This window comes from Schistocerca nitens, chromosome 1 (genome assembly GCF_023898315.1).
Source record: "Schistocerca nitens isolate TAMUIC-IGC-003100 chromosome 1, iqSchNite1.1, whole genome shotgun sequence".
Classification (NCBI taxonomy): Eukaryota; Metazoa; Arthropoda; class Insecta; order Orthoptera; family Acrididae; genus Schistocerca; species Schistocerca nitens.
In genome coordinates, this window is record NC_064614.1 from 1,082,674,592 (window position 1) to 1,082,702,288 (window position 27,697).

Below are 27,697 nucleotides of genomic sequence, written 5' to 3' on the forward strand. Positions count from 1 at the left end.
GCAGCATCCAAGAAGAAATCTTGGGAAGACTTTGGAAACAGGTTGGAGACTTTGGGTCAAGCTGCTGGAAAACCATTCTGGAGTGTAATCAGCAGTTTTCGAAAGGGAGGTAAGAAGGAAATGACAAGTATTGTGGACGGGTCAGGAAAACTGCTGGTGAATGCTGTTGATGCCTTGGGCAGATGGAGGGAATATTTTGAAGAGTTGCTCAATGTAGGTGAAAATACGATGAGTAATGTTTCAGATTTCGATGTACAATGGGATAGGAATGATGATGGAAATCGGATCACATTTGAGGAAGTGGAGAAAATGGTCAATATATTGCAGTGCAATAAAGCGGCTGGGGTGGATGAAATTAAGGCGTAACTCATCAAATACAGTGGAATGTCAGGTCTTAAATGGCTACACAGGATAATTGAAATGGCGTGGGAGTCGGGACAGGTTCCATCAGACTGGACGAAAGCAGTAATCACACCAATCTTTAAACATGGAAACAAAAGATTGTAACAACTACAGAGGTATCTCTTTAATCAGCGTTGTGGGTAAAATCTTCTCAGGTATTGTTGAAAGGAAAGTGCGAGTATTAGTTGAGGACAAATTGGATGAAAATCAGTGTGGGTTTAGGCCTCTTAGAGGTTGTCAGGACCAGATCTTTAGCTTACGGCAAATAATGGAGAAGTGTTACGAGTGGAACAGGGAATTGTATCTATGCTTTATAGATCTAGAAAAGGCATATGACCAGGTTCCTAGGAGGAAGTTATTGTCTGTTCTACGAGATTATGGAATAGGAGGCAAACTTTTGCAAGCAAGTAAAGGTCTTTACATAGATAGTCAGGCAGCAGTTAGAGTTGACGGTAAATTGAGTTCATGGTTCAGAGTAGTTTCAGGGGTAAGACAAGGCTGCAACCTGTCTCCACTGTTGTTCATATTATTTATGGATCATATGTTGAAAACAATAAATTGGCTGGGTGAGATTAAGATATGTGAACACAAAATAAGCAGTTTCGCATATGCGGATGACTTAGTTGTGATGGCAGATTTGATTGAAAGTTTGCAAAGTAATATTTCAGAGTTAGATCAGAAATGTAAGGACTATGGTATGAAGATAAGCATCTCCAAAACGAAAGTAATGTCAGTGGGAAAGAGATCTAAACAGATTGAGTGCCAAATAGGAGGAACAAAGTTAGAACAGGTGGACGGTTTCAAGTACTTAGGATGCATATTCTCACAGGATGGCAACATAGTGAAAGAACTGGAAGCAAGGTGTAGCAAAGCTAAAGCAGTGAGCGCTCAGCTACGATCTACTATCTTCTGCAAGAAGGAAGTCAGTACCAAGACTAAGTTATCTGTGCACCGTTCAATCTTTCGACCAACTTTGTTGTATGGGAGCGAAAGCTGGGTGGATTCAGGTTACCTTATCAATAAGGTTGAGGTTACGGATATGAAAATAGCTAGGATGATTGCAGGTACTAGTAGATGGGAACAATGGCAGGAGGGTGTCCACAATGAGGAAATCAAAGAAAAATTGAGAATGAACACTATAGATGTAGCAGGCAGGGCGAACAGGCTTAAATGGTGGGGGCATTTTACATGCATGGGAGAAGCAAGGTTACCCAAGAGACTCATGGGTTCAGTAGTAGAGGGTAGGAGGAGTCGGGGTAGACCAAGGAGAAGGTACCTGGATTCAGTTAAGAATGATTTTGAAGTAATAGGCTTAACCACAGAAGAGGCATCAATATTAGCACTGAATAGGGGATCATGGAGGAATTTTATAAGGGGGACAATGCTCCAGACTGAACACTGAAAGGCATAATCAGTCTTAGATGATGATGATGATGATAATGATGATAATTAATTGAAATTCAAAAATTACTGTAATATACATCATTACAATAACAGAAAGCGGAATTCTCCACACCAATCATCAGTCATCCATCATGGGGCACAGATGAGTGAAATACTCAGCCACAAAAAACTTTGACAACTTAATTGTTGAAGTGAAGAATCTAATAGATATCAAAATTAACTTCAAACGCAAACTGAAATCATTACATTTGCTTGACAGCTCCTACTACATATAATATTTTACAAATATGTGATTTTATAATGTGTGTGTGACAGTGTGTTTGAATGTATTTAAATGTAAAGCACAGTGTAAAAAAAGAATTGCTGGTAGCAAAGAAAACATGAAAGACTACAGTGTAAAAGGTCAGTATGTTGTCCTTTCTTTCACTGATAAAGAGTGTTGCGAGTGCAAACTAGCTCATTCCACATTATAGTGGGAGATCACATTTATTGTCTGTGGAACAAGCAAACAACTTCCACCCTCTTCAAAGAACTCGGGGAAATACTGCTTGATAAGTACGTAGAAAACTGCTGATATCTCGACAAGTCACCCTCCCTGTTATTTTAAGAGTTTCCAATTTGTGCCTTGAAGATGACATGGGGCTACCTGTCAAAGTATTAGATTTTTTTTAATGAATTTATCCAGCTGCACTCTAGTGAGTTTTAAGAGGACAGTAAACACTGGGAAAAGCTTAAAGTTCACAACTAACAAACTAGCTAGCTGCTTCTCCTTGTGCAGTATATCAGAAATATATAGCTATGTCAGTCATTAAAAGCAACTGTCTGTATACTTCATAGAATAGAATGCAAATTCCTAATCAGTAAAGACAAGGATTTGTGATAATTTGACAAAGAAAACTTTTTTTTTTAATTACAGTTCTTGATTTTAAAGGCACGTTAACACCTTATTTTGTTATAGAGCAGCCTTTGGTGCCCCATGGGCCTGATTCACATACAGTACTTAATTAAGCTTGTGGGCTGGCTTGTCACATGGCACAACAGCATCACTCCTAGTGCATCAAGTTAAAATTATAGGGCCCGTGACATTAGTATTTATGGCTAATGTTTTCGCGGTAACATACCAATATGAATGGCATCTCTTTCATGACACACTACACCAACAAATTATGCCTCAAAAATATGTTATTGAGAGTACATTCATGTTCACCCCATCTTCAGGTGTTTACATTTATTTACATGTTGTGAACATTATTTACATTACTTATGATGTTTTACAGCAGTTATCTTAAAAATTTCCATTGCTGTTAGTAAAGAAACAAAGTTCGCAACATGTAAATAAATGTAAACATCTGAAGATGCTGCGCCAATCATCTTGAAATGTCGTCATGAAAAAGTGAACAGCTATAAAAGGAGCTGATTGGAGCTAATTCCTTATAAATGACCTTCAGTTTTACAAGTTGCAATGTTCTGATACTTTCACAATGGACAAAAATTATTTACTGTTAATGAGAGGAAGAATAGAAGAATAAAATAAGGCAATGAGACAGGCAGTCCCTGTTGACAAACAATTAGGAGTAACTTTGTGATTTGCGGCCACAGTGTTTTGAAACATCCACAAACACAATTAGCAAGCATTTTTAAGTATTTGTTGAAAAATACTTTTGATGAGTGATCTCATAACGTGCTGTTTTTGTAACACTAATAAATTAGACCATAATTTCTTTTTTCATTTTAAAAAGTTTGAAATTTAAATTGCTTGAACTTAACATATGTTGGCTGCATTATACAAAAGCCAAACTGAAAAAATGTGAGTGATAGAATGGCGAATATCCAAAAATGCATCGCGGTCAGAGTAAATGTGAGCACCTTACTTTCCCACGAATTTCTTCCACAGACTGGATTAAAACCAGTTGCAGGCCAGATCCAGCGTGCAGGCCACCTGTTGCCCACACATATTGTAGAGTCTTCATTGTAATACCATCATCACTGCTGTCTGAGTCTGTGTCCAAATCATCTAACTGTAAATTTATGATGACAGGTTCGAGACCTGTACCCATGTTCACCTCCCTATTAAAGACCACTGCCTAAAGTCTTTCAGCATGCCACTTACAGTCTTCCCACACTAAAGGGGATAATGTATTGCTTCATATTAAAGCAGTTCAGTGTCTACAACCTTGTATGTTTTGTTCTTTTCTGCCACATACCCTTTGAGTTGTGCCCAGATTAATCGAATCAAATTATACTGGCAGTACTATGGTGTTAAACGCGAAACCGTGTGATCATGTTCACCGTACAAGTAAATAAAGTTTGAAAGTTTCCTCACTTGATTTGTTTGACATAGCGAATGGCAGGAATATTCATGAGTGCAGCATAAATTGTGTGGAATATTTTTATTTTTAAGCCAGAGCACAATATCTGCTTTCCTGGTGTCTGAACTCAGTATTTCCTCTCTCGCAGTTGAATGATAATCAGCATTGTCTGTTACGATGAATGATTTCAGAGCAAGGTATTCCAAAAATTGTTCAGTGAACCACTTGTTGAAAGTGACAAAATTCATTTCAATGTGGTAGCTATTGCTGTTTTTCTTATCTAAATGTAAGTGTGCTCTCAGGAAGAAAACCAGAAGAAGAGCCAGCATACACAATAATTATTTGAGACCCTTTTTCTATCAGAACTTCAAAATTGCCAGTGCCAGCACTTATTTTCCTGCAGCTTTTCCTGGAATGACTTTGATTCACCCATATTTCATCAATATAATAAAACTTTGACTACCTTCTTTTCTTATTTCACGCATCGTTCTCAGTAATGTGGCTCATGCTGCAGCTATGTCACTTCTTTCCATTAAAAGCTTTCTACCATTGTTACTTTAACATATTTCAAACTAATGTCTTCTAAATTTTGTTGCACTGACAAAACACTACCTTTGAATCTATTTTATCACACATGATTGTTACACTTTTTTGTAAAGTCAGGCTTTCACCATTTTAAAGACAGAGTACCTTAAAACATCTTTGTCAAAATCATCCTTTGTGTTGTAGGTTTCATATGATTTCAATGCTTTCCAGGTAACAGAAAACCAACTTTTCCTGACATTTCTACAGCTCTGACACATTCATTTACAATTCATTGTACATTTCCCTTGCTGACACCTCATGCTTCTGTAGTCCGTCCTTGTATCAAAATGTCAACAGTAGGAGTTCCGCTTTCAGATTAAAGTTAGAAAAAGCTAGAAATGTGGTAAATAATCCCCTTCAGCACCTTGTGAAGCTGTCCTAATTTTTTGAGTATTGCATTAACACATTTACAGATCCATATTCAGAGCTATACTGCCACATAAAAATAATATTGACAACTGAGTGAACAATTTGGTCACCGGTTGCTAAAATTGCATTATCACGAAGTAAGACAACAGCACAGCCTGTAGGGGAGAGATTCTTATAACTTGTGGCTAGCCACTCAGAAAGAGAGAGAATTTTAGTGACTGCCAGGGTTAATGGAATAGGATGTACAGAACAACTGAAAATTAGGCAGCTTCCCTGCATGAGGCAGACTACAAACATGATAAATGACCCAAAAAATTTTTCACTTTGCCGGTGTTGGTGTGAAAGACGTGTAATGTAATATAAAAGATGTAGCTCATATGGTAGTCAGGCGCATCAACACGAGGCTTTCAGAGAACAGATTAATGCCTAACTGTTATAAAACACAGTGCTTACAGTTTCAGACACGGAACTGAAATTTTTTTTCATCCAATGGGGTCAAAAAGTTAATGAAGTTGGCCATTTTAAATTCATAGGACTTAGAATAGATAGAACTCTTTCTTGGAAGATACTATAGTATTTTCCTTGGTAATATCTGTTCAAGATCCTGCACAAAAACTGAATGATGCTATCTTACCTACAAGAATGATCGCCACGGTCTCCGAGATTGAAACACAAAGGCTTACTTTCACCCTATTATCTCACATCGTGTTACATTTTGGGGTAATTCTGTGCACTTGCCAAGAATATTATATTCTTAGTTCAGAAAAAGCCAGTTGAACTGATCTGTTGTGTCAGTTGGCAAGCTTTGTGTAGACTTCAGACTCATTCAGAAGAAACTGCAACATTCATTCTGCGAACACTAGAAATGAAAAGAAAATGCATTTAGATAACACTTCTGTAAGCATTGTACAGAGAGGAGTACACTATTTAAAAGGTTTCATTTTCAGTATGCATCCAGCAGAACTGGAAAAAAAAATCAAAGTTGAAAGGTTTCCTAATGGTACACTCCTTCTGTTCTGTACAGGAATTCCTCACAGTAGTTGAGAACTTTTTTTTTTTTAATGTGTTGTTTATGCATACACTCTTACATTTTTTTGTGTTTTATTAATTCTTTAATTCTTTTGCTTATAACTTTTTAGTCATCATTCTGTAAACTGTTGGACCGACTTGATCCATCACCAAGTAGCTCTGGCTTGCTTAGTCCCAAAGAATCTCACAGATAAATAAACAAAAATAAATTATTTGGTATCACCAGATTGTAGATCAATTAACCAAAATGCTAAGTTCTGCATGCTCTGTGCTTAGAAATCTTTCCCATTGTCTTGCCATGCAGACAGGACTGTTAGTTTACTTTGACTCAATACTGTCCTATGACACAATCTTCCGAAATGTGTAACACTGCCTGACAAAAAGTGAAGCACCCAGAAGGAGAGGAGGTAACAAAATGAAACTTAACTGGTTGAGAGGATATATGGTGCAGTTTCAGTGATCACCAAATCAAGTCAAATTTACAGAGAAGTTGGCTGAGCCACTTATCAATATCACATTCACCCCTTCAGCCCATGATGCATGCACTAATTCAGTTGGGAAGGGTGTCATAAAGCCGTACAGCGGCTTACAACCCTCTACTGAGTGAAGCTGGCCCACAACTGTTGTAATTGGTCATTGATATTCTGGATATTAGCTCTGGGACGGATTTTACGTGAGCTGGTCTCACACATGTTCTATTGGGCACAGATCTGGGGATTGTGCTGGCCATGGTAGTGCCTCAACATCAGGCAGACAGTTCATACAGACATTTGCCAAGTGTGGATTAGCATTGTGTTGTTGAAAAACGGCAACATGATACATAAGAGGCAATACGTGAGGATGCAGGATGTCTGTGACGTACTGTTGTGCCACTACAATTTCCTCAGCTGCTACCATCCATAAGTCATACCCAATGGCTCCCCGTGTTGGGACACCAGAACTAACATCACTTTGCCTCTCCAAAACTATCCCCAGTTCACCACTCTACTCACTGACAGTGGTCATTCAGGTTAGTTTAATAACAAGGGTAGATTTAGGATGAACTATATAATTCACTACTATAATACTAGTATAGTATACTAATTTCCACACAGACTCTGAATCATTATGTAGGGTTCAAGACGAAGTTCTGTACTCTGAACAATTGCCGAGCTCAGTGCAACACCATTCATCAGTGGTCCATGCTTCCTGGTCATGGCATCACTCCAGATGCAGCAGTTTGTGATGTGATGTTAACAGCAGCCTACATATGGGATTCTAATTCCGTAGTCCAGCTGCTGCTCATCTCCAGCCAATGGTGCGAATGACACAGTGTTGTGGGTGACCCGTTGCTTGTTCTCTAAATGCAGGCACAGATGTAAAGAGGTTACATTGTGCTTGGTGCACAATACAATGATCATCCCTTTCTGTAATCGGAAATGGTTGACTGGAATCTTGACCATGAGTACGCCTTCACATTCCCATGAAGCCCAACATACAGCCACTGTCACATCCAAATCCCCACAAATCTGTAGATTGTGTAATTCAACCAGTCAGCCAAATGGATATCCACAATGAGCCCCTCCCAAGCTCTGCCAGGTACTGATAGTGCTGCCCCACAAGAGTATGCAGCACCTCCATGTCCTTCACAGTGACCACTCAATATTTGATGCTGTTCATGCCCATTATAAACTGTACCAGGCCTAAACATGAATAGCAGTAATGCACTCTGGTGACCATTACGCCTGTCACTGAGAAATGCAACTCTTATCATTTATATATCTGCCAATGTTACATTTGTGTACAAAGTTACATTCACATCCAATCATGTATTCTGAGTGATTCACTTGTTTTTGTCAGGCGCTATGTAGAATTGATAACTGAACATGGAGAAGCTTCTTCAGGGATCTAACAGTTCTTTACTGACATGGTAATACATATACACCCTAATGATATTTGTATTTGATAAAAAGAGTGGATTTAGGATGACCTATATAATTCACTACTATAATACTGGTATACTAATTTCCACACAGACTCTGAATCATTATGTAGGGTTCAAGATTAAGTTCTACACTCTGAACAAGGTGTCTAATAGGTTGCTTGTAGACATTAGGTAGGAAACTGAAAATACCCAGAGACATTTAGAATAAATAAAAAGAATACCTCATTAGCCAGTTCTTCTCCAATTTATTAAAATATCTGGATTCATTGATGTAAATACTACCTGAATCTAGTAATAAACATGTGCTTCATGAGGTATTGTATAAAACAACAGTTGAGACATATAAAATAAGAAGCAGCTTTTGTTTTCCAAAGTAGTTCTTGTTCTCATAATGTACAAATACAGTGGAAAGTAATCAAGAAATAATTTCCTTAATTATCATTGTGACTAGATTAGCACTAATTGTCATTTGTTGTTATTATACTTTACAGAACCCAGCAGTGGCAACTTCTGTCCTGTTAATATAATACTTGTTAAAATAATTTTCATTTTTTTAAATTTCATATGTTATATAATTTAATGTGCTTCAACTTAAGCTGTTATCAAAATCTGTCAGTTACATTTCATAGGTAATTAATTAGTGCAATTATGATTATGGACTGATTGTAACCACTTGATGTCATTTATTGACAACAATGTGAAAATCTGTTCATTCTATATCCTTGAAGGTTCTCTTTCAAGGTGAGAATTGCAAGTACAATATGTGAATGAATGAATGAATTAACAAATGCTCACCAAGATGTAGTATCCTGCCTTAAAATCCAGTGTTTACTGTGAATGTATGAATTCGTAAGCCCTAGTAATGTTTCTCTCGATTTCTTACATGATATGCGCTTATTTCTTGTTTATATGCATAAGTATTTTTTTAATACTTCATTGCCGACTTCGATGTAGCAACTTTTAGCAACCATTAATATCTGTTTTTGTGCTAGTTAATGCATGTACTGTGCTCTTATTTTCTATAATTTTTAACTGTCAACATTTAAAATTCATACATTGTGAAGATAAATAATTCAAAGTGGTTTTAGCTTCTACACATGATTTGTCACAAAAATTTGTGTGCACAAGTCACATAATTCATTATTTAAGGTCAAATTATAAAGACCCTTTCTACACCTATTTTCATTACCAGGGTTTTTAATTGTGATGGCCATGCTAAGTGTTTGGCTGCAACCATAAAAAACTTCATAGCATCTGTAATTAATGCTTACCACGTTGACAATTTACTGTAAAACTGTAAATCCTTGTTTGTTCTTATTGACAGATTTGAGAAGGCAAAGAAGAAGATTGCCAGCAAATATGATGAAATAGAGCGCAGTTTAATAGAAGAATTTGTCCGGGCACATCGCTCTGATAACAGAGTTCGCATGAAAGAAATTGCGTCAACTCTTTCCCACTTTAAGGGATACTCACAGTGTGTAGATGCCTTCATAGAACAGAGCCAGATGGTGTGTATTTAGTTCTATATTTAGGTGATGTATGAGCGATCTGCAAAACAACAGAAAATGCTGTTTGTTATTCTTTCAGAGCTCACAGTATATCTTAAATTAATTGTAAAGCTCAAGACATATCTGACAATAAACATCAAATATACGACACAAATTTGGAACTGCAGAACAATTTTATATATCTAAAAACAAAGATGATGTGACTTACCAAACGAAAATTCAAGCTTTCACAACCAACGGTTGCTTCGTCAGGAAAGAGGGAAGGAGAGGGAAAGATGAAAGGATGTGGGTTTTAAGGGAGAGGGTAAGGAGTCATTCCAATCCCGGGAGCGGAAAGACTTGCCTTGGGGGGAAAAAGGACAGGTATACACTCGCACACACACACATATCCATCCGCACATACACAGACCATGTTCCCTCTGCAAACATGCCTTCGCCCTAGCCAGATTACGCTCCCATATTCTATTTTCTCAGGCTTGTCTGACATTTGGCATTACCCCCAAAGGCCTCACACTTAAAGTTCCCATCTCTGGCTGCAACCCTTCTTTCCATCAGTCCCTATACCAGTTCCAAACTGAACAATCCATTGCCCTCACCCACCTAATCCTTCACCTACACATCAACCCAGCCAATGAACACACCCGTCAACTCCTATCCTTAATAAAAGTTCTCAATCTTTCCTCTCCCACATCAACACCGGCTGTTCAGAGCATCCTCCTACAGGCCAACTGCAAATCAGAACAGCATGCCACCCTCCACCTCAAAAAACTATCCAATCTCCTGGTTTCCCACCTCCGGAAAGGCAACTCACTCACCCTTCACAACCTTTCCAGCAAACCTCAACCTCCTCTCATTGCACACAAACCCAGTCTCTCCCATCTACTCAATCTCCCACTTCCAGCTGCACTCCCTCCAAAACCTCAAAATTCCAATCAACACAATCTGGAACCACAACACCCTAATTCAGTAGTTAACCTTTCCTCCAAACCTCTCTCCCAATCCGAAACCTCTGTCCTATCCAAAGGCCTCACCTTCAGCCCCACTCCCAGATTCAACCAAACAGCCCTCGTCAAAGATTTACTGTCCTACACTCGTACTCTCTGCTGGAAATATCGCTTTGCCACGTCATTCTTCCGGCGGACAAGGGTTCCACGACCGTGGTACTTGATCGTCGGGAGTATGTGGCTGAGGGACTGCGTCAGCTTTCAGACAACACCACATACAAAGTTTGCCAAGGTAATCCCATTCCCGATGTCCAGGCGGAGCTTCAAGGAATCCTCAGAACCTTAGGCCCCCTGCAAAACCTTTCACCTGACTCCATCAACCTCCTGACCTCACCGACACCCCGCACCCCTACCTTCTACCTTCTTCCTAAAATTCACAAACCCAATCATCCCAGCCGCCCCATTGTAGCTGGTTACCAAGCCTCCACAGAACGTATCTCTGCCTACGTAGATCAACACCTTCAACCCATTACATGCAGTCTCCCATCCTTCATCAAAGACACCAACCACTTTCTCGAACGCCTGGAATCCTTACCCAATCTGTTACCCCCGGAAACCATCCTTGTAACCACTGATGCCACTTCCTTATACACAAATATTCTGCACATCCAGGGCCTCGCTGCGATGGAGCACTTCCTTTCACGCCGATCACCTGCCACCCTACCTAAAACCTCTTTCCTCATTACCTTAGCCAGCTTCATCCTGACCCACAACTTCTTCACTTTTGAAGGCCAGACATACCAACAATTAAAGGGAACAGCCATGGGTACCAGGATGGCCCCCTCGTACGCCAACCTATTGATGGGTCGCTTAGAGGAAGCCTTCTTGGTTACCCAGGCCTGCCAACCCAAAGTTTGGTACAGATTTATTGATGACATCTTCATGATCTGGACTCACAGTGAAGAAGAACTCCAGAATTTCCTCTCCAACCTCAACTCCTTTGGTTCCATCAGATTCACCTGGTCCTACTCCAAATCCCACGCCACTTTCCTTGACGTTGACCTCCATCTGTCCAATGGCCAGCTTCACACATCTGTCCACATCAAACCCACCAACAAGCAACAGTACCTCCATTATGACAGCTGCCACCCATTCCACATCAAACGGTCCCTTCCCTACAGCCTAGGTCTTCGTGGCAAACGAATCTGCTCCATGTGAATTTTAAAATTTTCCCGGCGAATTGACTGTTCAAACAAATTTCGGGCTTGCAGCTGGTCGTCGTTCAATACTTCGCACGATATTTCAACTGGGCACCTGCCAGTCATCTTCAGGTGAGCCGTCGCAGACTGGCGATAAAGTTCTCCGCTCCGCAATATATAGCGTACTGTAACTATTCTGCGCATGCGTCGAAAACTTGATAGTTGAACCAACACTGCCCGCCGGCAGCGCCCTCGCTGGTGGAATAGCGGAACTCAGTCGCCCTCTGCGTTGCTGTTTTCCACGGCCGTCGACGCACTCTGTCGTCTTCGATTTGAGCAAATCGTGGAGATGATGGGATTCCATGCACTATCCAGCTGGTAGCCGCTGTCACGGTTTAACAGATTTTCTGCCAGTCGTATTTCTACGGATTCTTTAATAATGGAGTCCCAGAAAGACGTTGCTGTAGACAAAATCATTGTTTTCTCATACTCCATTGAATGTCCAGTAGAAATACAATGTTCAGCAATAGCGGACTTGCTTGGCTGCAAAAGGCGGGTGTAACGTTGATGTTCAGTGCAGTGTTCTTTCATGGTGCGTGTGGTTTGACCTATATAAGCCATACCACATTGGCATGGTATCTTGTAAATTCCGGCCTTTCGTAGTAACAGATTGTCCTTAACTGATCCCACAAGGTCCGCAATCTTCGATGGTGGGCGGAAAACCACTTTTACCTGAAATTTTCGGAGGATTCTCGCTATTTTAAATGAAGTGTTGCCAACGAAAGGAAGAAAAGCTAAAGATTGTTCCGGCATGTTCTCCTCTTTATTCACTTCCTGCTTCTCAGTTTTAACTGTTAGTGCCCTGTTAATCTGCTGGATGTAATACCCATTTTCGCTGAATACTGTCTTTAGATGGGGGCGAGTTCTTGAGATAAGCTATCTAGATCTGAGACAGTATGAGCTCTATGAACAAGCGTTTTAAGCAAACTCATGGTTTGCGATGGGTGATGGCAACTCGATGCTTGCAGGTACAAATCAGTATGAGTGGGTTTCCGGTAAACTGAATGCCCTAGAGAACCATCATTCTTCCTTCGAACCAGGACATCCAAGAAAGGCAAACAACCATCTTTCTCTATTTCCATGGTGAACAGGATGTTGCTATGAATGGAGTTGAGGTGATGTAGAAACTCCATTAATTTATCTTCTCCATGAGGCCACACTATGAAAGTGTCATCCACATACCGCCAAAAAACTGTTGGTTTCAGGGCAGCTGATTCAAGCGCTCTCTCTTCAAAGTCCTCCATAAAAAGGTTGGCGACCAAAGGAGAGAGGGGGCTACCCATGGTGACACCGTCAGTCTGTTCAAAATATTCTTGATTAAACATAAAATAAGTTGAGGAAAGTGCGTGCCTGAACAAAGCAGTGATATCAACAGGAAACATGTTACCAATCAGTGTCAAAGAATCTGCAAGAGGAACTTTTGTAAAAAGTGAGACCACATCAAAACTTACTAGAAGGTCTACACTGCTAAGATGAAGAGCCCCCAGTCTATTGATAAAAATCAGCTGAGTTTCGTATGTGATGTGAGCACTTGCCTACGAAAGGTCTCAGTAAGGAAGCGAGATGTTTAGCTAAATCATATGTAGGAGCTCCAATGTTGCTCACTATTGGACGCAGAGGAAGACCCTCTTTATGAATCTTTGGAAGGCCATACAGTCTTGGAGGTACACAACCATGTGGTTTTAACCTCTTGATGGTCTCTTGCGGTAAGGAGGAGGAATTTAATAGTGCTGAAGTTTTTCGTTGCACACGTCCTGTAGGATCGTAATCAATCCTCCTATAGGTAGAGTCACTTAGCAGACCATACATCTTATCTTTATACACGCCACGAGGTAACAAAACAGTTGCATTACCTTTGTCAGCTTTCAATACCACTACGTCAGGGTCCTCTCTCAGATTTCGTAATGCAGCCCTTTCTGCAGAGGTTAAATTACTGCGTTGAGTAGGAGCCTTCAACAGAGCACGGCAAGTTTCCCTTCTTATTTCATCTGCGGCATCCAAAGGAAGACGTCGTACAGCTTCTTCAACACCACTCAAAATACTTATTAATGGCGGTGCTGTAGGTGTACGTGCAAAATTGAGTCCCTTGCTTAATGCAGACAGCGTAGCGTCATCCAAGTTCTTCTCCGTGATCCCTTCTGGCTACGGCTTCTGTGGCAACAGTCGATCAAATTTTGATATCTGCCGACAATTAGCATCATTGTGGATCCACTCGAACTTGGCCGAAGTCACTCCATCAACCCAGTCCCATGATACAGGACAAAGATACCTTGCAACCTTCAGATGTAACTGGTAAAGTTCTGCTGAAATAGCATCTAACCTTCGTCTTGTATAGCAAATCCTCTCCTTGACAATAGCATGACTAGCCTTCTCAGTAATCTTCCGTGCAGTAGCGGTCTTAATGAAATGAGTCACTCTAGCAAATTTTGGTATTATGCCATGGTCCCGACATCTCAATAAAAAGGTTAATGAACTTAAAAGCTTTGCTCTTTTACCATGTAGCTTCTCGAAACTTTGGATATGTGAGGCCATCTCCTCCCCGTAAAGGCGTCTGATGTGAATTTTAAAATTTTCCCGGCGAATTGACTGTTCAAACAAATTTGGACGACGCTACGCTGTCTGTATTAAGCAAGGGACTCAATTTTGCACGTACACCTACAGCACCGCCATTAATAAGTATTTTGAGTGGTGTTGAAGAAGCTGTACGACGTCTTCCTTTGGATGCCGCAGATGAAATAAGAAGGGAAACTTGCCGTGCTCTGTTGAAGGCTCCTACTCAACGCAGTAATTTAACCTCTGCAGAAAGGGCTGCATTACGAAATCTGAGAGAGGACCCTGACGTAGTGGTATTGAAAGCTGACAAAGGTAATGCAACTGTTTTGTTACCTCGTGGCGTGTATAAAGATAAGATGTATGGTCTGCTAAGTGACTCTACCTATAGGAGGATTGATTACGATCCTACAGGACGTGTGCAACGAAAAACTTCAGCACTATTAAATTCCTCCTCCTTACCGCAAGAGACCATCAAGAGGTTAAAACCACATGGTTGTGTACCTCCAAGACTGTATGGCCTTCCAAAGATTCATAAAGAGGGTCTTCCTCTGCGTCCAATAGTGAGCAACATTGGAGCTCCTACATATGATTTAGCTAAACATCTCGCTTCCTTACTGAGACCTTTCGTAGGCAAGTGCTCACATCACATACGAAACTCAGCTGATTTTTATCAATAGACTGGGGGCTCTTCATCTTAGCAGTGTAGACCTTCTAGTAAGTTTTGATGTGGTCTCACTTTTTACAAAAGTTCCTCTTGCAGATTCTTTGACACTGATTGGTAACATGTTTCCTGTTGATATCACTGCTTTGTTCAGGCACGCACTTTCCTCAACTTATTTTATGTTTAATCAAGAATATTTTGAACAGACTGACGGTGTCACCATGGGTAGCCCCCTCTCTCCTTTGGTCGCCAACCTTTTTATGGAGGACTTTGAAGAGAGAGCGCTTGAATCAGCTGCCCTGAAACCAACAGTTTTTTGGCGGTATGTGGATGACACTTTCATAGTGTGGCCTCATGGAGAAGATAAATTAATGGAGTTTCTACATCACCTCAACTCCATTCATAGCAACATCCTGTTCACCATGGAAATAGAGAAAGATGGTTGTTTGCCTTTCTTGGATGTCCTGGTTCGAAGGAAGAATGATGGTTCTCTAGGGCATTCAGTTTACCGGAAACCCACTCATACTGATTTGTACCTGCAAGCATCGAGTTGCCACCACCCATCGCAAACCATGAGTTTGCTTAAAACGCTTGTTCATAGAGCTCATACTGTCTCAGATCTAGATAGCTTATCTCAAGAACTCGCCCCCATCTAAAGACAGTATTCAGCGAAAATGGGTATTACATCCAGCAGATTAACAGGGCACTAACAGTTAAAACTGAGAAGCAGGAAGTGAATAAAGAGGAGAACATGCCGGAACAATCTTTAGCTCTTCTTCCTTTCGTTGGCAACACTTCGTTTAAAATAGCGAGAATCCTCCGAAAATTTCAGGTAAAAGTGGTTTTCCGCCCACCATCGAAGATTGCGGACCTTGTGGGATCAGTTAAGGACAATCTGTTACTACGAAAGGCCGGAATTTACAAGATACTGTGCCAATGTGGTATGGCTTACATAGGTCAAACCACACGCACCATGAAAGAACGCTGCACTGAACATCAACGTTACACCCGCCTTTTGCAGCCAAGCAAGTCCGCTATTGCTGAACATTGTATTTCTACTGGACATTCAATGGAGTATGAGAAAATAATGATTTTGGCTACAGCAACGTCTTTCTGGGACTCCATTATTAAAGAATCCGTAGAAATACGACTGGCGGAAAATCTGTTAAACCGTGACAGCGGCTACCAGCTGGATAGTGCATGGAATCCCATCATCTCCACGATTTGCTCAAATCGAAGACGACAGAGTGCGTCGACGGCCGTGGCAAACAGCAACGCAGAGGGCGACTGAGTTCCGCTATTCCACCAGTGAGGGCGCTGCCGGCGGGCAGTGTTGGTTCAACTATCAAGTTTTCGATGCATGCGCAGAATAGTTACAGTACGCTATATATTGCGGAGCGGAGAACTTTATCGCCAGTCTGCGACGGCTCACCTGAAGATGACTGGCAGGTGCCCAGTTGAAATATCGTGCGAAGTATTGAACGACGACCGGCTGCAAGCCCGAAATTTGTTTGAACAAGAATCTGCTCGAGTCCGGAATCCTTGAACCATTACACCAACAACCTGACAATAGCTTTCGCATCCCGCAACTACCCTCCCGACCTGGTACAGAAGCAAATAACCAGAGCCACTTCCTCATCCCCTCAAACCCAGAACCTTCCACAAAAGAACCACAAACGTGCCCCACTTGTGACAGGATACTTTCCGGGACTGGACCAGACTCTGAATGTGGCTCTCCAGCAGGGATACGACTTCCTCAAATCCTGCCCTGAAATCAGATCCATCCTTCATGAAATCCTCCCCACTCCACCAAGAGTGTCTTTCCGCTGTCCACCTAACCTTCGTAACCTGTTAGTTCATCCCTATGAAATCCCCAAACCACCTTCCCTACCCTCTGGCTGCTACCCTTGTAACCGCCCCCGGTGTAAAACCTGTCCCATGCACCCTCCCACCACCACATACTCCAGTCCTGTAACCCGGAAGGTGTACACGATCAAAGGCAGACACACGTGTGAAAGCACCCACGTGATTTACCAACTGACCTGCCTACACTGTGATGCATTCTATGTGGGAATGACCAGCAACAAACTGTCCATTCGCATGAATGGACACAGGCAGGCAGTGTTTGTTGGTAATGAGGATCACGCTGTGGCTAAACATGCCTTGGTGCACGGCCAGCACATCTTGGCACAGTGTTACACCGTCCGGGTTATCTGGATACTTCCCACCAACACCAACCTATCCGAACTCCGGAGATGGAAACTTGCTCTTCAGTATATCCTCTCTTCCCATTACCCACCAGGCCTCAATCTCCGCTAATTTCAAGTTGCCGCCACTCATACCTCACCTGTCATTCAACAACATCTTTGCCTCTGCACTACCACCTCGACTGACATCTCTGCCCAAACTCTTTGTCTTTAAATATGTCTGCTTGTGTCTGTATATGTGTGGATGGATATGTGTGTGTGTGAGTGTATACCCGTCCTTTTTTCCCCCTAAGGTAAGTCTTTCCGCTCCCGGGACTGGAATGACTCCTTACCCTCTCCCTTAAAACCCACATCCTTTCGTCTTTCCCTCTCCTTCCCTCTTTCCTGATGAGGCAACAGTTTGTTGCGAAAGCTTGAATTGTGTGTGTATGTTTGTGTGTCTATCGACCTGCCAGCGCTTTCGTTTGGTAAGTCACATCATCTTTGTTTTTATATATATATATCACCTTCGTTAACTACAAGATTAAATTATTGTCTCCTTTGTAACAAGAAAATTTTAAATCATCTTTAAGTTAGCGTTAAACAAGGCTTGTGCTGAAAAAAAAAAAAATCTGCCATATTTTTCAAATGATTCCGCAAATGTGGAAAACATAATGTTTTATTTTTCATTAATACTAATGTTGTAATAAAGAGTGTGACTCTTGAGTCTCCAGAGCATAAGACTAATTAAGAACACATATGTAAACAGTACGATAAAAATAGATAGGAAAACATACAATCTCAGAACTCTGAACAGCTGATGCATAAAATTCTTGGAAAAGGTTTTTCTCTCAGTTCAGGACTAATGTAACCATTGGCGTGTTATATTTTGGTTATCGGCTTCTAAGTGATTGTATCTTGCCCCTGCAATATATCATTGAGGACTACAACAACAAAAAAAAGAAAAAAAAATTGCCGAAAGCATGCACTACATTCATGAAAGTTGTTAAAAATATGAAATTTCAGCAAAATACTTCTACCAGTCAAACACAGGAAACAAATAACTTTTACTTTAATAAATGAAAGCGTAAAAAGTTGTCATTACTTGGAAATGCCACTGCAATATTTCTCTCTCTCTCTCTCTCTCTCTCTCTCTCTCTCTCTCTCACACACACACACACACACACACACACACACACACACACGGCTACTGTCCCTGGCTGCTTAGACCAGATTGCTGTCTAGCTTGAGTTGCTAGAGATAGCAGTTGTGTGTGTGAGGTGTGTGTTTATCTTTTCTGATGAAGGATTTGGCCAAAAACGAAATGTGTAACAGTCTTTGCATTGTTCCTGTCTGCAATTCAACATGTCATCTTTACAGTGAGTAGCAGTCTGTCCTTTTCATAATTGTTGAAATTTCAACCTGGACCTTCCATTTTTTAGCTAAAAACTCTTGAGTCCATGTTACTTTCATAAACAAACGACACAAATCAAAGTGTTGACAAACAGTTTATCATCCACAGTATATGCTCCATATGTTTAGATGTAAGTCACTAATATATGTATAACAACTGTGCACAAATTATTTTTATCTTGAAGAAACTCTTCCATTTAATCATTCATTAAAAACTAATTTTTATCTGTTTCCTGCTTTTATCCATAAACCAGTTATGTCCTCTGAAGCACTTTACCTCTAGTTTGTTTACAGTTACATGTTTCTTCGTTGCAGGTTCATAATGTCTTCCACTCTGAGATCGAAAATTAGCTCATAGACACCCTGTGTGTGGAATCAACACCTCTGAATAATTTCTGGTTCTTCAAATATTGATTACTTCTTACTTTATATTATCTCATGATTTCTTGAACACGAATTAAGCATTGGACTGAATTTCAATTCAGTGTCTTGACTTGCGTGTCAGTCCATTACATCTTACTAAATGACAGTACTTGATACATGAGAGAGAGAGAGGGGGGGGGGGGGAGTGAGGGGGGGGAAGAGAGTGTACAATTATGATTACTAGAGCTATTGAAACAGCAAACAAGTGTGTACAAATTCGTGTCCATTGGGTACTCTATTGTGCGCTTAATGTTGTTAGCAGCTTTGTGTTCCAAGTTGACACAAATAAACTGCCAAAGCGAGGAATATGGAAAGATTTTAAAAGGGGTGTAAAGGAGTAGTATATAAAATTGCAAAGCGGAGAAAGGAAGGAACAGAAGTTACTGAATGGTGTGTATTTTCAAGGAAATAATTCCAAGAACTAAGAATTGGTGCTTGGGAAAACAACAAATGGAGGGAAAAAAGTTGAATAGAAGTACGCATACCAGCACTAAAAATAAAAAATCAGACTAGTTTGTGCAAGCTTTCATCCAATTATATTTTCCATTTTCAATGAGTAATGTGTCCTTAGTATATCTTGTAATTACAGAAATGTTATGAAGAAAGTGCTTAGATCACTTCACATGACTGAATATTGTAATTTTTTCTTTGAGTACTATAAATGAGTAGTTACCAATTATCACAAAATTGCTGTCCCAGTTGGTTAGTTTATAATTATTGTTGCAGGGTGCATTTCTTGGCAAAGATGTTTTTAGAGATGTCATCCCTTTATGTGAAAAAAACTTTACAATCATGAAAGAAGTTTTCAGCAATCCTGAACAAGTTATGGCCAAATTTGTTCTCAACATTTATCGTCCAAAGTTGAAGGTAAGTTTGTAATTGTTTTACTTTTTTTATGTACATCTTTGTATTCACTGGCCAGCTCACATTTTGATACCTCAAATGTTAGACTACTTCATATGTATATTCTTCCTGCTACTTTAAAAATTTTCACTAGTTGTACTCATCAGTGTTAGTTTTTAAAATATAGTACATATGTCATGTTCCTTCAGTCCATTCATGAAAACAGTTATTGTAATACAATGTTTAAATTAATAACTAGCTGTATATAGAAAACACATTCAAAATTAAATAAAACGCAAGCTCAAACTTCCAGTAACATTACCATCATATGGGTAACTGGTTATTCTTGATCTCTCTATTCCATTGTTTGTATGTCCTGATGAAATCTTTCACTTTAATTTTCACTGAAGTATTTAAGTTTCCATGAAAGACAAGCCAAAAAACTATTCAAATGACATATTTTTATATTGCAAATGTATTTTGTAAATTTATTTTACTGTACATTAACAAAATGTTGCCAGACACTGCAAGTCAGTTGTATATTAGATGTACTCAAAGTAATAAAAGTTTCTGAATCGCAGAAAAAGATGTAAAAACAAATGTCCAAAAAACTGAAAAAACTTCCTCTTCATTGTACTGTGTAGAATAATTCAGTAACAAGAGAAACATATGAAGTGATTGCTATTGATTTTTCTGTGCTTAATGGCATCTGCTCAATAACTTGTAAATTTGCTACATTCACTGTATCATAAATGAACCAGTAGTCTGTAGTAAACATAAAAATACACTGAATTTAAGTATCATTGACTTAGCAGTTGCTTATCTATATAAATAGAATAAACAACATTATTGTTATGAGGCCAGATCGCTCTCGCGTAATACAAGATGGAAGGAAGGAAGATTACGGTTTAATGTCCCATTGGCAGTGAGGGTTGTAGGTCCCAGGGAACCAGTTCTTATAGATAAAGTGTATGGACAGAAATTGACCCTGTCCATTTCAAAGGAAGCGTCATAGCAATTGCCTTAAGTGATTTAGGGAATCCACAGTAAATGTAAACTTACATAGCCAGATGGGATCTGAACTGCCATCTTCTCAAATGCAAATCCAGTGTCTTTGCATTGTGTCACCTTGCTTGGCCAACTAATGTTAGAGCTGTTGAGTGGCAGATATGCAACTTCAAAGATAAAGTGAGAGAGAAAAAGAAAAGAGTGGTGTGGAAAAGTAACAAGGTGACAGTGAGGTAAGGATGTCAATATGGCATGGCGACAGTAAGGGAGACAGGTAGGTGAAGGAAAGGGAACTAGAATAGGAATGAGCAATTAATTGCAGTTAATCATAATTATTCTGGTAACTGATTATAGATATACTGGTAGTTCTTTCACATCAGTTAATTTTATGTACTCGATTATTCTTATGATTAATTATTTCAGTTTTTCCATTTTTGTTGTAATGGATCTTGAGTGTTGACTTGCTGTTCATAGCTTCATATCTCAGAGAGAAATTGCAAGAACACTATCAAAGACACTTTCAGAACATTAAAAAGTCCAGCACGTTGGCATTGTGCACAATTCCAAGTTCTCAGTTGAAGCAGCTCCATTTTCAAGATTCCTTGGGAGTAACTACTGCCATTGATAACTTAAATACCATTGTTCAGAACAAGCACACATAGAAAGTAACTGAGGTTGAAGAACCACAAATATAGTTATTGGCTACTGCAGAAGATGATTTGTGTAGCATTCATGATATATTAGTTTCAGTACAGGAGCAGCAGTGCTGTACCACAGTAACAGCAGATAATCACGATTCAGTCTCTTAATTTCGACTCTATTTACATCAACCTGTAATCAACTGAAAACTACCTCCTCTGCAGTTCTAGAAAGACAATAAGACAGTGTATCCTTTTTTACATAGCATGTCTCCTAAACACCTGGGATTAATGGCTTCCTTTTTTTCCTGAAAGACTGTTATTTTGTAAAACTGATCAATTGTCGTTAGTTACAAAGAGAAATGTAAATGTGATAGTATTGCTGTAGTTTTTGTAGAACAAGCCTTTTCGTCATAAAAAAATGATAGTAGGGGGATGCTTTAAGTGGGTTCTAGACTCAATAATATGATAATATTGCATGACATTGATGGTTGGCTCCGTACAGCAAAGTGATATTGCACAGACGTCATGTCAACTCTCAAAGGTGGAAACATGGTGGATGTTGACTCCAGCTGTTATTTGGCCCTGGAGCTAGCCTTGCACTTCAAAAAGCAAACAATAAGGTAGATGGATGTAGGTGTGACAGAGGAAGAGATGAAGACTTACAGATGAAAATATATGAAGTAACTTGAGAATAAGCTAACCAAATGATTATCAGAACTTTCTGAGGGTGAACACTTGCTCAGTTGATGTAGTCTTGCAACTGGCTGCACTTGTCAGAAAAAGACCAGTCAATTGCGAGATGCTATTCCTGAAACTCAGCACCTGTCCATTATTACATGTTATTTGGTTGCAGGAAACTCAACTGAAGACCTACTTCCAAACCCCATTGTTTGAATTGAAGACCTAAAATGCACAAGTGCAGTATCACCATAGTCAATGAGCCTAATTATGGCGGAAATGTGCAGAGGAATTATAGAAAGACCAAAACATTATCTATAGTATATTTAATGCTTGAATTTGTGGTTACATTTGAATTAGAAGGAATTTCTTGCTCTTACAAAAGTTAATGACATCAAAAGTAACAAATTGTAGGGTCCTTTAGCCCATCAGCTCCATTGCGCTTTCCATAATTGGTCTGAAATGAATGTTTAATTTTTTACCAATTGTAGCTTACCTTTGTCCAGACACATCCCTGTATTTTCTGCTGACAGTTATTTTAGTTGTTTGAGTTTATACACCATAATGCTGGTCTTCCAGTACTTCTAAAATAAATGTGCATTCTAAAGGTTAGTAGTCATTTCCACAATTTGATTTTCATAATGCAACAAAGAGTGCAAAATAAGCAGTCTGGCATGTACAGGATTTAACTGACAGATATACAGTATTAGCCGGGGACTATAATCAGATTTCAGTAGATCCATCAATATATTGTGCAACATATTGCACAACTTTCAGCCTTGTCCATAGGTCAGTAATACTGCACAATATTATTGACAGTCTAGGAGAAATTTATAGACAAAATTGAAGATTTAACATGACTAGTAATTAAACAATCAATTATTAGAATACAATTAATCAGTATGATTAATTGACTCATTTAAATGATGAAAAAGACCAATTAATCAACTTTTACTCATAATCGCCCATCAATAAACTAGAAATAATGAAAGCGTGGCAAGCACGAAAGATAAGTTGTTGAGCTTAGGTGTGAAATTCAAAAATTTGTTGTTATTCCTTGGGGGGTGGGGGGCAGGGGGGGGGAGGGGGGTGCAGCAGCTCAGATAGCATGAATTGTGAAGCAGCCATCAACGTCAACTGCTTTATCTGGAGAATCAGGCTCTGCAACTGGACACTCTAGTTGTCTTTTGGTTAGTTCTGCAATAGCTGTTCATACCACATAGACTGGCGAGGCAAAATATTATGACCACCTGCTTAATAACTTGTTGGTCCATCTTTGGAACAAAATATATCACCAGTTCTGCATATCGTAGATTTGACAGTTTGTTGCTAGGTTTGTGGAGGTATGTCACACCTGATGTCTATGCAGAAGTCATATAATTTCTTTAAACACCTGGCTGCTTGATTTGTGTATGCGATGATGGCGCCCGATAGCGACCCAAATGGGTTCCATTGGTTTCACATCAAGCGAATTTCATGGCGAAGACATCAACAAGAGTATACTATCATGGTCCTCTTAAACTGTAGCACAGTTCTGGCTATGACACACAGTTAGTTATCCTGCTGGAAGATGACATCGCTGGTGGGGAAGAATCGAGCATGAAGAGGTGCAGGTGGTCCACAGCTGTCAGCATGTCTTCAATTACTATCACAGTTCTCATATGAGTGGAGCAGAATGTCTCCCACAGCAAATAATGTTCCCACCAGCCATCGTCCTTAGCGCAGTGCACATTTCGAACTGCAGTTCGTGTGGATGCCAGCGTTTGTGGAGACGCCCATTGACCTGGTGTAATGGAAACATGATTCCTCCAATAAGTTGACACATTTCCATTGATCCATGGTCCAATTTCAATTATCACATGGCAACTGCAATCATAATTGATGATGTCATTGGCCCAACTTGTGAACATGTAGGGGTCATCTGCTGCGGAGCCCCATGTTCGACGATGTACGATGAATGGTGTGCTCCAGAATTGTGCTCTTTCAGCAGAGATGCCACAGATTGCCACCTATGCTGCTTTACAGAACTTTGAGGAAACAGGTGGTTTGGCATTAAAGAGGGGTAGAAGTGCAAAATGCTTGTGTACACCAGAGAACATTGCAAAAGTGGAACAGGGCTTCAGTGGGAGTTCAAGGCGTTCTACTTGCAAGCGTATGCTGCAGCTTGACATATCGAATCACAGTGTATGGTGAAAATTGCACAAGGAACTGCAATACCACCCATACAAAATTCAGATGGAGTAAAAACTGAATGCAGGCGAGCTCCCAAAGAGACTACACTTTTGTCAGGAATTGTTCTAACTCATGAACAACAATCCAGACCTCTAGAACAATCTGATTATGAGCAATTAGGCAAATTGATGTGTGTCAGGCTTTGTTAACAAGCAAAACTTTAGATACTAATCTCATGAAAATCCTTAAATACTTCCTGAAACACCACTTCACAGTCAGAAAATGATAGTGTGGTGCAGCATGCCATTGTTTGGAATTGTAATACTGTATTTTCTTGGAGATGATAACAGCATCGCTGTAACTATGAATATAGATCATTATGTTCACATATTGAACCATTTCCTAGTATGACAGCTTGCTGATCATCGTCGTTCCAACAACATGGTACCACGTGCCATACCGGATGGCATTCTGTTAACACACCACATAACATCTTTCCTTGTCATCTCACATCCAAGAATGGGAAAATTTTCTGGGCTCCAAGATCTCATGACCTTTCAGAGCAGGGTGCAATTTCTTCCTTTGGGGTCATTTGAAATCTCAGATCTTCTGGTGTGACCCACCATACACACTCCAGAAATTAAAAGATCAAATTCAAGAGGAAGTTAATCGAATTACAGTGCTAGTCCTCTAAGATGTTATGTCTAACTTCCATAAAAGATTTGAAATGTGTATGAAGGAAAATGGTGGCCACCTATCTGACATCATTTTCAAGTGATAGGCATTTTAAACTGCAAGCATTGTAAATTCATGTTGAGTTTCTTTTATATTGCTGGGAATAAATTTGTATTTCTGGTGAAGGTTTCAGAATCACCTGTTTCAGTGCCGCATCTGTTAGTTATGTACATCTGTAAATGTTGAGTCCTGTTACTGTACATTCTAATACTTGTCATGCAGCTTTACATTGAACACTGTTAATTGCCAAGTAGCTAACAAAATTTTCAATTGTTGGAGCTATTTATTTAGATAATTTGTAGAAAGAATGACCACTGAAATATGTTTTTGTTTGTTTATTTATTTTTACTGGCTGAAATTCCAAATTTTTTGCCTTATGTGAAATAGGCTCTTTGCAACAGAGTATATAACTCCACACTGAATGCTTGAGAAAGAGGCAGAGTCTATGTGAAATGAGTTCTTGATTAGTGTATCTGTGTGTTCTCTTTAATACACGAGGCTTCATCCAAGCTGCTGTATAATGTGTTGTTAGTGGCACTTTCAACAGTAACTGTGTGTTTGGAATATTTTCATTAGTAATATGCTATTCAGTTGTACTAATAAAAAAACTTGATGAAATTTCTTGTAATAACACAACTACCAGTGTATGTTTTCTGCAGCTCTATCTTTCAGTTGAATTTACTGTAAAAAGTCCAGGGGAAAACATTGTAAATCACTGTGATAAGGTGGATACTGCTTTGGTCAGACTGTATACTTCTGGCAATTAACCATGCAAGTAATCTCTTATCAGAAGAATTCTGATGTAAACCAATGCCATGTATGATCCAACTGAGTGACAGGCAATGCATAAATCACATCGCTGCATGACCATCCTTCCCCAACAAGTGATTTTTTAGGCTCTGCACCAACATGTTCCACAGAAAGTTTCATTTAGGGCTTGTACTGCTCAGAGTTACACAGTCATCATAATAATATGGGGAACATCCTCAGCATGTGCTTGATGTCATCATCATTTATATAATTATGGTTAGGTTCCAAACTGTTATATGCAGCCACTACTATTAATGTATGATCTTCTTTTCCAAGATCCTGACCTAAAGAACCTAAATTATAGGTGACATGACTGAGCCCTGCACTTGACTTAGAAGGACTAGTTATATGGTAATCACTCCCCGAAGAGTTCTGTGCCATTTTTAACATTCCCTTCTGATGAATACTGTTGAGTAGCTGTGGACTTGGCGAACATTTTATGACTCGTGCAGTCTATTTGTGAACTTCTTGGGTTTGTGAATGCTTTTGTCCTCAGTCTCCAAGCATTAAAGCTACTACAGATAGTTAAAATGAAGCTATTTGAGCAAGTGGCGCCAGCATATGGATAAGTTAATCCACTAGCTCAGTTTTGCCTACTTTGCACTTAAAAATTCATGGTGTTGATGTGACTTGTGGATGGGATTGCTAGCATATTTTGCAGCATGCTTCTTCTGTAGTCTGTGATGAAAGGTATTTGAGAATTTAAGTGTGAATTTGGTTAACTTGTGTAGTTCACTACTGCAATACTAGAGTATATATCTTTGTCTAGGGTTCAAGATGAAGTATTATACTATGGTTCCAAAATCTATTACAGATTATTGGCAGATTTCAGGCAGAAAATTGAAAAGCCCCAGATATTACAGAATAACTATTTATCATTATATACAGGCTTGGGGATCTTAACTCCACATAAATGTAATGATTGTATTAAATAGATCTTGACTTTCCCAGAACATGGTGTGTTGATAGTGGCTTGTCTAAAGTTCCTTTAATGATTTGTTTGAAGTCAAACAATGGAAAATCCAGGATGGAATGTTTGAAGAGTTAGATAAAATCAGCAGCTATGTAGTGGAGGATGAGTAGCCCATTCACACAGATGTATGTTCTTACTCTGTCACAAATTGTGATAGTGTTTGAGACACACAGGGCACAAACAGTTTGTGATTCTGAGAGTTTGCCTAAGAAGCTCTCTCATCAAAAAACAGACTTTGTGGAAGATAGATGCTCCATGTGGCAGATAAGCAAGTCATTGTTAGATAGAGCAAATAATCAGCAGTCGGGCAAGGAGTATAGTATGACGACAAAATCTAGAGCTGTCGTTCCATATGGTGGTAACAACATGTTAAAGATAGGCAGGATAATCTGGAAATTTCAAAATTTCAAGTTAAAGTAGTTTTCCATCCACCATTTAAGATTGGAGACCTTCTTGAATTGGTGAAGGATGACGTATTATTATTTCAGAAGGTTGTAGTGTATAAAATATGTTGCCAACATGGTATGGTTTATGCAGATCAGGCCACGTGCACCCTGGAACAATGTTGCATAGAACATCAATGCTGCAATTGCCTTTTGCATTCCACAAAGTCTGGCATTGCTGAATATTGTATACGTACCATGCATACAAAGTTTTATGCTATAACAGTTTTGACTATGGCACTGCTAATTCATTTTCAGGTAAGAAATTCTGTGATTATATGTGCTGCAGAGACAATAGGATGACTGGAAGGAACACAGAAATAGCAATGGGTTCAAACCTGAACACTTAGCATCTAATAGAAGAAAGAAAGATGATAAAGCAACAGAATGAACAAGCTAAAGATCAAGAAGAGCTTTCAATAACT

General features: G+C 39.6%; 1 protein-coding gene across 1 annotated transcript in view; it reads left to right on the forward strand.

Moving 5' to 3' along the window:
* Positions 1-27,697, forward strand: part of LOC126198461 (exocyst complex component 5) — a 113,162-nt gene that overhangs the window by 20,263 nt on the left and 65,202 nt on the right. Inside the window, exons 6-7 of the mRNA XM_049934809.1 lie at positions 9,347-9,530; positions 19,696-19,836. Of these exons, the coding sequence (XP_049790766.1) occupies positions 9,347-9,530; positions 19,696-19,836 (325 nt within the window). The remainder of the gene's footprint in view (positions 1-9,346; positions 9,531-19,695; positions 19,837-27,697) is intronic.